Source organism: Panthera leo, chromosome D3 (assembly GCF_018350215.1).
Source record: "Panthera leo isolate Ple1 chromosome D3, P.leo_Ple1_pat1.1, whole genome shotgun sequence".
NCBI classification, from domain to species: Eukaryota; Metazoa; Chordata; class Mammalia; order Carnivora; family Felidae; genus Panthera; species Panthera leo.
In genome coordinates this window covers 18,810,306-18,823,243 of record NC_056690.1, presented here as the reverse complement: position 1 = coordinate 18,823,243, position 12,938 = coordinate 18,810,306, and the positions used below count along the sequence as shown (strand labels likewise).

Sequence of the window (12,938 nt, the reverse complement as noted above, 5' to 3'; positions counted from 1 at the left end):
TATAGGTCAAGTCATTATGCTATATACCTTAAACCTGAATAGTGCTATATGTCAATTATACCTCAATAAAATTAAATAATTTTTTAATTAGAAAAAAAATTTTTAATCAGAAAAAAGAAGTCATAAGTCAACTGATAAACTGGGAGAAAATATTTGCAACATATACTGTAGACAAATACGTAAAGAGCTCTTAAAAACTTAATAGACACAGCATTATTCACAACAGTCAAAAGGTAGAAGCAACCAAGTAAGTGCCCACTCATAGGTGAACGGAGAAACAAAATGTGGTATATGAATACAATGCAGTATTATTCAGCCTTAAAAAGGAAGGACATTCTGACACATGCTACCACACGGATGAACCGTGAAGACATTATGCTTAGTGAAATAAGCGAGCACAAAATGACAGTGTATGATTCCACTTACGTGAGGTACCTAAAGCAGTCAAATTCATAGAGACAGAAAGTAATGTGGTGGTTGCCAGGGGCTGGGGGAGGGGAGGAACAAGGAGTGTTTAATAGGTACAGGGTTTTAATTTCAGAAGATGGAAAAAAGTTCTGGAGATGGATGGTGGTAATGGTTGCATAACAGTGTTGATGTCTTAATGTCATCAAACTGTACACTTAAAAATACTTCAAAAATTAAATTTCACATTAAGTATGTTATACAATAAGCAAAGAAAAAAAACCTAGAAAAATAGGGAAAATATATAAACAAACAATTCACAAAAACAGACATTCAACTGGCTATCAAACATATGAAAAAATGCTCACACCCGGTTATAATTAGAGAAATGCAAATTAAAACAACACTGAGACACTATGTCTATCATACTGTCACTATCACTGGCAAAAATTAAAATTAATGGGGAAAAAAAGCAGAAAGGGAAACAAACCACAAGAGACTCTTAATGATAGAGAACAAACTGAGGGTTGATAGCGGGGGGCGGGGGGCGGTGGTGGTATTAAAAAGGGCACTTGGAGTGCCTGCATGGCTCAGTCAGTTAAGCGTCCGACTTCAACTCAGGTCATGATCTCAGGGTTGGTGAGTTTGAGGCCCGCGTCGGGCTCTGTGCTGACACCTTAGTGCCTGAAGCCTGCTTCAGATTGTGCCTCCTTCTCTCTTTGTCCCTTCCCAGTTTGTGCTCTTTCTCTCTCTCTCTAAAGTAAATAAACATTAAAAAAATTTTTAAAACAAAAAAGGGCACCTGTTGTGATAAGCACTGGATGTCGTATGTAAGTGATGAATCATTTAATTCTACTCCTGAAACCAATATTGCACTGTATGTTAACTAACTAAAATTTAAATTCATTAAATTAAAGTTAACAAATTTTAATTGTTGGAGAGGTTGTCAGGAAACAGGCATTATTTTCATACACTGTTGATGGGAATGCCAACTAGCACAACCACTCTCGAGCAGAATTTGACAAGAGCTAACAAAACTACAAATGCCCTGACGTTTCAATCCAGCAATTCCACTTCTAGGAATCAATCTTGAAGATGTACCTCCAATCATATGAAATACATACACACAGGGTTATTCATTCCAACATTGTTTGTAATTTCAAGAGACTGGAAACAACCTAAATGACTACAGATAGTGTAGTGGATGAATAAACTATGGTACATCCACACAATGAACTAATATGTAGCTGTAAAAATTGATGAGGAAATGTTTATAGAGCATTATTCATAATCAAAAATAGAAATAACCCAAATGTCCATCAACTGATAAATGGATAAATAAAAAGTAATGAACACTGACAACAGGATGAACCATGAAAACATTATGCTAAGTGAAAGAAGCCAGTCACAGACCACATCTTGCATGATCCCATTAATAAGAAATATCCAGGAAAGGCAAATCTATATAGACAGAAAGTATTTGTGACCACCTCGACATAGGGGGGAGACAATGAGAAGTCTTCTAACAGGTACAGGGTTTCTTTTTGGGGTGACAAAATGCTCTAAAATTGATTGTGGTGATGCTCACACAACTCTATGAATATTAAAAACCACTGAATTGTATGTAAAGTTTATCTCAATAAATAGGCAAATTTTATCTCAATAAAACTTTTTAAAAATGAATAAGATCTCTATGAACACATACAGGAGGATTTTCAAGACATTTGTTAAGTGACAAAAGGAAACACAATTATCTTTAGCATGCCACCTTTCATATATAAAAGAAGAGGAGCTAAGAAATTACATGACCATCTATTCATTTGTGCAAAAGAAAGGATAATCCAGACACCAAAGAGATCAGTTAGCTGCAGGGGATAAGTGGGAAAGGGGTGAAAGGTAGAGGAGAACAGGGACAAGGTGGCAGGGGCGGGAGAGTGAGCGACACTTTCCAGAGTATACCTTTGTTACAGTTCTTTCTTACTCTTAGAAGCACAGTCATGTTTCCCACTCGAAAAATAATTAAAACCAACTAAGTTCCAGGGGGAACCCAAAATGTAATATAAACATTAACAATGAACCTACTGCATTACAAATTACATAACCACACTGAAGGGCATAACAAAGAATTACGATTCCAGAGTAGGGGCAGAGAGTACACAAGACAAGCCTGGAACAGGGACGCTTGGGTGGCTCAGCTGGTTAAGTAGGTTAAGCAACCAACTCTTGATTTAGACTCAGGTCATGATCTCGCAGTTTGTGATCCAAGCCCCGCATAAGGCTCTGCGCTGAGAGTGCAGAGCCTGCTTGGGATTCTCCCTCTCCCTCTCTCTACCCCTCCCCTGTGCTCATGCTCTGTCTCTCTCTCTGCCTCAAAATAAAAAACAAACATGAAAAAGAAATTAAAAAAAAAAAAAAGATAAGCCTGGAACATCTTGTGGTGCCAGAAAATAAGTAAATCCTCCAAAAAAATGGTGAGGATCCACTGACACAGCAGCTAACCTGAAGGACATCCTGAACAGGCAAAGCCATAACAGTGAACAACAAAATAATGGTAACATTAGGTTTTAACCCATGAAATAAGATGAATATCCGTGGTCCATACTAATATAAATAAATGAGGGAAGGGACAGTTCTTCCTTTAATAGAATTTGAATTAATAAGAGTAGAAGGAAAGAGAGAAATAGGTAATTACCGTTAGGCAAATACCACAGAGACCCACAGATGGATGGATGCTAACTATAGTCAGGGGGCGTAAATTTGAGAGAACCAGAATTCCCATCCTTTCAAAGCATTTCCCCCAAGATGCTTACTAACTAGAAAGAGAAAGATAGTAACTTTATAGTATAGAAACCTAGCAGATACCAACTAAACCAAGCAATCAAGACAAACATCACCAGTAATAAGACCTATCAGCATCTTGAACTCCTTGATATGACACACTGAGGACAACACAATGTTTGTATCATTCTGGCCAAAAATGTATGGCCTCACTCCAATCACGAGAAAATATGAGACAAATCCAAGTTGAAGGATATTAGACAAAATAACCGATCAGTACTCTCGAAAAATGTCAAGGCCAAGAAAGACAAGACTAAGTAATTAAGGATGAAGGAGCAATCACTAAATGCAATGAGAAGTTAGATAGGATCACAGAATGAAAAATAGAACATTGTGCAAAACTGGTGATATTCAAACTAGGTTAATGGCTGAGTTTATAAAACGGTACCAATATTAGTTTCCTGTTCTTGATAGTTCCATCATGATTATGTAAGATGTGAATATTAGGGAAAGGAGGGTGATGGACAGAAGGAAACTCTGTATTATTGTTGCAACTCTTCTCTAAACCTAAAATCAGTTTAAAATAAACAATATAAAAAGAAATAGCCATTTGAGATTATGTATTCATCATCTGTAAGGACTGTGAGGATGGGGACCATGTCTGTATTGTTCACCACAAACCCCAGAAACCCACTAGCAGGAGGAAAAAAAAAAAAAAGCAGCTATTGAATAAAGAAAGAAAATATCTATTCATTTCTCAGCCTCCCAGCCCAGCAATCATATTATCCCAGAATAGCGCATTCAGGAGTTTAACCTCACCAATTTCCAAACTCTTTAGGCTATGGTTTCCACAACCTTAAGAACACATAAAGAACGGCACACTTTGAGTACCTCGGCACCCTGACCCAGTCAGTGATAAGCAGTGGTGTTTCCTGACATGCTCTGGTCCGGGAGTCAGGAAGCCTAGGTCTTGGGCCACATTGTGGCACTACCTGGCTGTGGCATAAGAGGCCCCTCACTGGGTCCCACTTTCCTCTACCCTAGGAGGCTTTCGCCTACTGTGTTCATACAGCCCAGGAGTGAAGAATGGTTTTGACATTTTTAAATGGATGAAAAAATTTGTGACACATGAAAATTATATAAAAATTACAATAAAATTCAAATTTCAGTGTCCATAAATAAGGTTTTATTGGAATACTGCCACTGGTGTACCTATTGTCTCTGCATGTATCCACTACACAATGTCAGAACTGAGTTGGGGTGCCTGGGTGGCTCAGTCCGTTGAGCATTAAGCATCGACTTCAGCTCAGGTCATGTCTGGTCATGATCTCACAGTTCGTGAGTTCGAGCCCCACATTGGGCTCTGTGCTGACAGCTCAGAGCCTGGAGCCTGTTTCAGATTCTGTGTCTCCCTCTCCCTCTGCACGCCACCCCCAGGCCCCCGGCTGGCGCGCCTGCCCTCTCGCTCTCCCTCAAAAGTAAATAAACATTAAAAAAAAAAAAAAATTAAAAAACAAAAACAATGCCAGAACTGAATAGACAGAGCAGGCCTCCTATGCTAAGCCTAAAATACTATTATAATTATGTTTATTACATTCACAACATACCATGATATAATTAGATGTTAATATTATAAATATTATTACACTTACAACTGAAGTTTGCCAACCTCTGAAGGAAGTCTTTGACCCATAGATCCATAGTAACACAGGCCCCAAAGAGTTAAGTGGCTCCAAAGTCACTTGTGCAAGACACCTGAGAGTGTCAGTAGACTCTATCTAGCCAAGGTCCTCCTCCTCCTCCTGGGAGGCAGTGCAGTCAAGATATTCAGTCTGGCTGGCTCAGTCGGTAGAGCATGCAGCCCTTGATCTCGGGGTTGAAAGTTCCAGCCCCATATTGGGTGTCAAGATTACTAAAAAATAAAATCTTAAAAAAAAAATTTTTTTTTTTTGTCTAGACTTCGGCTGACCCACTAGTTAGCTAGCTGACTCTGAACAAGTCCTTTCCCCTCGCCTCGGTCTCAGTTTCCACCCGTGTAAATGGCGCTAATAACAGCACTCACCTCGCAGGGCGGCTGTGAAGGTGAAGAGAAAGGACGTCAGTAGAGGGTTAGCACCGGGCTCAGCACCCGGCGGACGCAAAATCAATGGTGGCTCCTGCTGCTGTCACTGAAAGCCACTTCCGAGGCTGGAGCCCCGTCCTAGGCACCCGAGGATGGCGACCATGGCCCTGAAGAGGCCCACGAGACAGCCTGGAGGCCGGGCCTCACCGCTCCCGCTCTCTGGCCTCGGTTTCCCCGACTGTGCCACTCAGACTACCAGAGGCGCCCCCTGCGTCGACACCAGCCTCGGCCCGTCCGCCCGCCGCCCCTCAAGCTCGGGCCCCCGCTGCTGCCGCTGGTTCGGCAGAGCCGCACCCCCACCAGAGGGATGCCCCCAAACCTGCAGTCCTGAAACTCACCAGGCGTCTCCACGGCAACGGCCTGCCTGCCGCGACCCCCGAGCCGGCTGGCCGCCCGCCTGACAATAAGGCGCGTTCCCATTGGCTCCGTTGCCGGCTCCGTTAGCCAATCAGTGAGGGCGCACGCGCTGCTCGCCCGCCGCGCAGGCTCTCGTCGACCCTGCCGGCTGCAAACAGCCTAGCGCGGGAGTGTAAACCTTCCAGGTCCTTGCTTTTTGGTACTCGAACTATTGTGGACTCGGAGCGCCAGCTTGCAGTCGGACTCCACGCTCCATCGCTTGTAATATTTGGGAAGCGCCGAGTTCGGTGCCCGGCCCTGAGCAGTAGCTAAATGACGACGGGCCGTGTTATCGTTTGTTAACAACCTGGGACAGGTACTCTAAAGGCAATGTAAACTTGGGGAACACTTGGAACCAGGGGAGGAGGGTTCTCCTTTCTACTACCCCGTGCCTCATCTTTTTCAGAAAAGAATTTGAAGCCCAAAAGGCACAGATACAATCAACTATGAAACAAAGGAAAAACAAAAACAAAAATCACAAAAAATCAAGGCCGGGTAAACGATCTATCGAGGGAGTGACAGAATTCCAAAGTCTAAAGGAGGATTCGCATTGAAAGTTTCCTGAAAACGGCCTTGGGCTGAGAGAGGTTAAATTCTTGGGAGCGAAGCTTTTTTGAGAAAGACCTCACAGCCTTTCCAGCCTTTCTTGATTCCAGCAACCATGATTTAAACAAGAATGAAGGTTATGGCTTTCTCTTTGACCTTACATGAAGATGGTAACATCATGGTGAAGAATTCAAAGCGCCAGTTCAGAACAATAAAGCCTTAGTGATACCCGGGAGTTTCAAAAAGAATTGAGTCACAAACCTTGACTTTGCCTTGGAGGGAGGGGCAGTGGACAGAGGCATAAACAGACGGTTTCAAAGTTTCATGGATAACACCCATCCTTGGATGCAGCTCTCATACCTGAGTTGTATCTTGAAATAGCTCTTGAAACAGTTGAAAAAAGATGGGAGAGTGGTCCCATAGAGAGCTATGTGGCAAGCTTTTGGAGGTAAGAGACATTGCAAGCCATGCTGGATCCTCAGGAAGCACAGTATTACCAGGGGGCAAAGCTCAAGGCCACAATGGGGCTAATGTGGAGAGGGGGGAGGGACAGTCGTCCCCACAGCAAATAGATGACATCACACTCACTACAGTGGGGATAAGACATTTAAGGTGGGACCAGGTAGAAGGCTGCTGCCTTATAGTCCTGGCTAGGGTTAGGCCTGAATCCCTTTTTGGGCACTTCAACCATTCATTCAATGATACAAACATTCCCTGAGCCCCTTTGGGAAGCAGGACACCCATGCTGGCAGAAGGAGTGAGTGCAGGAACAGTTAGGACAGGGGGCCAAAGGAAGGAACTCCAAGCTCTAGCTGTTAATGGCATTCCACAGCAGTGGTCAGGGACAAACACCACAGGCACAAGAACACTCCACTGGAAACTAACTTTACTAACTATATTAACAGCACAGACTTAAAATCTCAATTTGGTATTTCACTGGTACACTAAAGACAAGAATGATCAGGCCTTCAACTCTGTAGGGAAATAACAGTGCCCATCACAGTGTCTAAGGGTCATGATATGTAAACTCTGCATCAAACATCTGGGAAGAAACCAAAAAGGACACCCTTTGCACCCTGCCCATATATCCCTGGAAATGGAAAGTATGATATAGTATTTAGAGTTGGGGCGGGGATTGCATTCATTCCGTTTCTAATGGCAGACATTGTATTTCCAAGTTTACCATTCCAGGACATGGGTTTTACAAGGTACACAGCCACTGAGGATTTTTAGCAAGACTCATAGGAGAAGATGGGAGTTTGGAGATGCCCAGGAAAGGTCCCAGAAGCCCAGCCATCCTGCTCTCCTGCTGAGCACAGCATTCCATGGGCAGTAAACTGCATGGGCCAACCCAAGCTGAGGGCAAGAACATCTGGTTAGCAAAATCTATAGGAAGACCCAAGCTGGACCAGTGCCCGCCCAACCAACCTGCACAGGGCATGGAGAGCAGGGCCCTAGGCTTCACCTTCCACACTTGGATTTGAACAGCCTACATACAATACATGAGACAGTGGCCCCGAAGACAGAAAAGATCCCATCTCTCAGGTTCCCTAAAGTTCCCACCTCATAAACCAACACCACTGCCCAGGGTGACAGAGAATGCCAGGGAGGGGTGAAGGGAGATAAAGAAGTCATGTTTGAAAGAAGGTCGCAGGGCACCTGGGTGACTCAGTCGGTTAAGCATCCGACTCTTCATATTGGCTCAGGTCATGGTCTCAAGTTCAAGGCCCAAGTCAGGCTTCCTGTTGAGTGGAGAGCCTGCTTGGGATTCTCTCTCTCTCTCTCTCTCTCTCTCTGCCCCTCCCTCACTCACATTCTCTCTCTCTCAAAATAAATTAATAAACATTTAAAAAAAGAAGAAGAAAGAAGATCTCTTCATTTATTTGACACAAGGATGGGGAGGAAGAAGACTTGTGAGGCCACAGGCATATCTGCATGAAGGGGTGACAGAAGCTGGTATCCACTAGGCCCTTCCTCTGCCAGGAGGCCTCTCTGGAAGAGGCAGAAAGCTCACAGATGTCCTAGATGCCCTCTGTGTCAATCATAGAAAAGTCATGACTGTCCCTTTCTTGCCAATCTGCCAGGGCTCCAGAGGGAAAAATCGGATAATTATCCTTCAAGAGACAGAAAAAAAAAAAAAAAAAAAAAAAGATGTCATTAGCTCCTTGGCTAATGGTTCATATTCCAAGACCCCTAGCCAGGCACTCCCACCATGGGTTCCCTGACCAGCCTGCCTTAGCCTAGCGGGCATTTTGGAAGACTGCTTCATCTCATTAATGATCTCCCCCTGCAGGCCTGTCAGAAGCAGGATGGTGGCTGTCCCTGGACAGACACTCGACGCAGCAGCCTTGATGGTCACTGCATGTTCTGTGAGCTCAGAGGGGCAGCCTGCTTTCAAACTCCAGGCCCCCTGGGGGCATGTGCAGTGCCCCAGACACCTTTGTTTTCTCAAAGCCTAGCTCAAAACCAGTCATAGGGTGACCCTCCCCCCACGATGTCTATGGAGTGAATAAACATGCCCCTCTCACAGAAGTGATGGGAAGTTCCTGATGAAGAGCAGGATACTTGGGATAGTCTAAGGGGTAGTAGGGGAAGGATTGTGTGTGACAGCTTTAGTTTTCCCATCTGCAAACCTCATGGGGATGGCATGTCCGCACAAGGCGATGTGAACAGAGGGGTAGGGCTTGCGTGGATCCAACGGGATAATGCATATAAGGTAGCTATAGATAAGCTGGCACATGGTAGGCATTCATATGTTATGTATTGTTGTTACAATTATTATCTCACCCCAGCTTGAGGACCAGGTCTGAGCACTCCCAGGAGTGACTATTCCTCACCAGCCTTCCTGGGCTAACAAAGGATCCATTCTGGAAGGTTCTTTCAAGCTTCTCATGCTTTTAGTTTCTCATAGGCATGGGCTTGGCGCAGGAATATTTTTCACCCAGGAAGAAACTTTAGCCCTGCCACAGAATCCCATGTTCGGGGGCTGTATGGTCTTCTTGGATGATCATTTAATATATGCCCCTCTATTCACAGAAAAAAGGCTACAAACCAGAGATGGTTCACTTTCAGGTTTGTCAGGCATCCCCCAGCTGCACTGGACCTAGAACCCAGGTCTCCAGACATCCAAGCCAATGTTCTTTCCACTACTCCCTGACCCTCCTGGGAGCCTCACTTGGGACCTAGCTGGGCTACCCGGCCAAAGGTCACACAGCCTCAGGACATACCCAGAATCCCTCCTGACCAGCCTGGAGAAGCTCTCCTATTAAATTACTCTTGGTTTTCTAAGTTGTGGAGAAGACTAAAGGCAGACGATAAATGGTTATAGCTTTGTCAGGTTAATAACATTCTGCCCTGCACGGTGCCAAGGGAGATACAGGGCACTGCCATCTCACATGACTCTGGCAACTCCCCCAGGAAGTAAAGGAGAGCCTTCCCACTTCACAGATGGAAACACTGGGGTTGGAGAAGCCACGCCTTGCCCACATGTCAAGGGAACCATGGCAGAGCCAGGAATTCATTCAATTCCACTACCATTCTGAGGGTAGACATACCATCCAAAGACCTAGGGCCCTAGGCCCTTCTTGGGCAGGGAGAAGAGTGCATTTTTTACCCCCAGCCTTGCAAGGGGCCTTGGAATGGGATCACTGCCCCCATCTTCTCCCTGCCCCCATCTTCTCCCTGCCCCCACGCACCGATCCTGGCCCAGACCCATCTCCTTGGTGAGGAACTCGAAGAATCGGGCGCTGTGTCCACGGTTCTCCTCGGCCGTGCCCACCACACCGATGGAGGAGATGATCAGCTGCGCGCAGGGATCGGTAGAGCCGTTCACCGCCATGGCCAGACCTGGTCGCAAGGTCACGTTCACGCGCTGCGGAGAACAGGAAAGTTTCGCCTGAAGCTTGTACAGGCCGAGTTGCTCTGAGGACCTGGGAGGGCAAGAGCCTACAAGCGTGGACCCCTGGGGTCAGGGCTAGAGGCTCGGGGCGGGGTCCTTGGAGGTCATGTTGGTTTCAGGGCCAGGGAAGGCAGCAAGGAGCAGACATGAGGGGTGGGGCCGCGGGGTCACAGAGAGAGGGAGGCCGGAGATCCCTGTGACGAGGAGCCCGGGTTGTGGTGAGGGAAGCCGGGACGTGGACAGAGCCCGACCCCTGGTCCACCAGCCTCATCCCGCCCCGTGCTCCCCGGTCCACGCTCACGTCCTCAGGTTTGCTCAGGATGGCTGCCGTGGCCGCGCAGAGCCGCTTCTCCAGTCCGGCGGGCACACGGCCGGCGGGCAAGTTGGTGTCCAACTCAACAAACGGCATGTCTGGCGGGAAAAAACTGGACAGGCCACACGAGCAGAGAAAGAACACACAGGTCGTTGTTCCCGAGGGTCGCGGAATAGACAGCAGTGGCGGGGCGCCACGGAAACCAGGCTCCTTATTGGCTGGGCAGACACGCAGGGCCCCGGGATTGGCTGCATAGTCCACACCCCGCCTCTGCTGGCGCAGATTTCCGGAAGTCCTAGGCAGGCGGGGATGAGTGGAGCTCGTGACCCTCCCCCAAAGACACTGGCTGAGCCATGGCCCCGCCCACCGTGCCCCAGGCTCTGCGGGCTCCAGCCACATTGGCCAGGGGTTTTCTGGCTCACTGGGCTTTTAGGTGCTGCAGTCCTCTGCTTCTTAATCCATTTTTAGTTTGTTAACCTTGAAAATAAAATAGCCCGTTATTTTACCGGTAAAAATGGGTTTATTCGGGGGGAAATTTTTTATTTGTTCGAGGATAGCAGAAAACTGCAATTTGGGACACGCAGCCTGAGGCAAAACCATAGGAAAATCCAGCCAACAAAGAAGAGAAACGTTTTTTTGTTTTGTTTTGGTTTTTGTTTTTTGTTTTTAACAGAGAAAAGGGAAGAATTGGGAAGGACTGTTAAAAAAGTACGTGGTAATAAACTGGGAGTTAAAAGTGCAATGGCTTTTCAATAGCAGAGCTGTGACAGTCTCATTGGCTGGACTGTTTCCGGGCGGGGATCTTTGTTTCCCCTGCGGGTAGTATGTAGTCTTCTCACCTTGGGAATGCAAGGTCTCTTCCTTTTGGAGTGGTAAAGGGTTGCGAGGAGGAATAGGTGTGAGAACTCCCCCTTCTGGCCTCCCAACTTTATTTTAAATGAAGGTTCCTTTATTGAGTTTCACAGAATGTGGGTCTGAACACACACGCAGAACACACACACACCTGTGTGAGACCTTTCCCAGTCTCCATCCCAATTTTTTTTTTTTTTTTTTTTTGCCACGTTACCACCATTTCCAACTTAGGCAACTTCACATTATATGTGAAAATCTGCACTTCTCTTGACCAGGAGCCAAGTGACACTTGTGAATTCAGGTGAGGCTGGGTAGAGAACTCTGGCTCACCACAGACATCTATCTGCCTTTGTGCCCTCTTGCACCTGTGGTAACCTTGTTTCATGCTGAAGTACTATCCACCAAGGGGGTGAAAGCCAGGTCCTAGCCAAACTGCCAGCCATGTTTACAGTACCCTATATTTTTATAGTCAAAACAAAATGTGTGACTTAGCACATGGAAACCTGTTGATATGGCTAAACATGGTACTCTCATCAGTGTTGCAAAGTTGTCTGAATTGTAAATGAAAATACAGTTGAAATTGTGTGGGTGTGGGGGCGCCTGGGTGGCTCAGTCGGTTAAGCGTCCGACTTCGGCTCAGGTCACGATCTCGCGGTCCGTGAGTTCGAGCCCCGCGTCAGGCTCTGGGCTGATGGCTCAGAGCCTGGAGCCTGTTTCCGATTCTGTGTCTCCCTCTCTCTCTGCCCCTCCCCCGTTCATGCTCTGTCTCTCTCTGTCTCAAAAGTAAATAAACGTTAAAAAAAATAAAATAAAAAAAAAGAAATTGTGTGGGTGTGTATAAATAATCTCAATTACACTTCTAAAATTCTATGTGGGTGTGCATATTAAAGGAGCCTTGGGGCGCCTGGCTGGCTCAGTCAGTGAAGCATGCGACTCTTGATCTCAGGGTTGTAGGTTCGAACCCCATGTTGTGCATAGAGATTACTTTAAAAAAAAATCTTAAAAAAAAAAAAAAGATGGGGCGCCTGGGTAGCCCAGTCGGTTGAGCGTCTGACTTCAGCTTAGGCTGTGAGTTCAAGCCCCACATCAGGCTCTGTGCTGACAGCTCAGAGCCTGGAGCCTGCTTCAGATTTTGTGTCTCCCTCTCTCTCTGACCCTTGCCTGCTCTCTCTCTCTCTCTCAAAAATAAACATTAAAAAATAAAAGGTGGGGCGAGCCTCCATGAGAAGGCAGGCAGGCTGAGAGGCTCTGTTCAGGACCCAGTCCCATTAGCAGTTTGTTGGATGACTAGGCTATCAGAGAATCTAGAACACAAGACAGGTGGATTGTGATAATCTTGAGGAGAAAGGAGAGGGACAGGTGGCAAGTCTGGGACCCAGGGTGGGGCATAGATAAGACATTGGTTGGGGTTATGAGTAGGCTTGGGAGAGTGAGGCCTCTCAGCAGCACCCAGAGGGCCAGGAACTAATCTGGGACTTCCCTCCTTGCAAGGCACTTCATAAACCAACCTTCCACCCCACCTCTGGGAGACAGCATCACCCCAGAGGGATGACAGAGACCTAAGAGATGAAGTCCATGTCCGATTCAGACATCCCTTCCCCAGGTCAACCCCCAGCTGAGACAGGTGC

At 46.3% G+C, this 12,938-nt stretch overlaps 2 protein-coding genes across 10 annotated transcripts in view; both read right to left on the bottom strand.

Annotated features, from left to right (window-relative positions):
* CABIN1 (calcineurin binding protein 1) overlaps nucleotides 1-6,885 on the bottom strand; it is a 152,439-nt gene extending 145,554 nt beyond the window's left edge. For 2 of the 9 annotated variants that reach the window (XM_042911377.1, XM_042911378.1), the window contains exon 1: nucleotides 5,246-5,576. The gene's annotated coding sequence lies outside the window, so the exon portion shown is untranslated. Of the gene's footprint in view, nucleotides 1-5,245; nucleotides 5,577-5,643; nucleotides 5,782-6,508; nucleotides 6,550-6,607 lie in introns of those variants that run through there. The other 7 variants (XM_042911369.1, XM_042911375.1, XM_042911374.1 and 4 more) reach the window with 5 other exon arrangements.
* Nucleotides 6,886-8,092: 1,207 nt separating this feature from the next.
* On the bottom strand, nucleotides 8,093-10,630 carry LOC122204137 (D-dopachrome decarboxylase). Its single transcript, XM_042911379.1, has 3 exons — nucleotides 10,447-10,630; nucleotides 9,943-10,118; nucleotides 8,093-8,361 (listed from the first exon to the last, which is right to left on the bottom strand). Exons 1-3 carry the CDS (start codon nucleotides 10,552-10,554, stop codon nucleotides 8,289-8,291), a joined length of 357 nt encoding a protein of 118 aa, XP_042767313.1. The 5' UTR covers nucleotides 10,555-10,630; the 3' UTR covers nucleotides 8,093-8,288.
* Nucleotides 10,631-12,938: the final 2,308 nt, after the last annotated feature.

What these genes read in the sequence shown, in the direction of transcription:
- LOC122204137 (XM_042911379.1), bottom strand. Translation starts at nt 10,554, where the DNA reads ATGCCGTTTGTTGAGTTGGACACCAACTTGCCCGCCGGCCGTGTGCCC. An exon ending in TCCTGAGCAAACCTGAGGAC is followed by an intron (nt 10,119 to 10,446) that starts GTGAGCGTGGAC and finishes TGTTCTCCGCAG; the next exon opens with CGCGTGAACGTGACCTTGCG. An exon ending in ATGGGTCTGGGCCAGGATCG is followed by an intron (nt 8,362 to 9,942) that starts GTGCGTGGGGGC and finishes TGTCTCTTGAAG; the next exon opens with GATAATTATCCGATTTTTCC.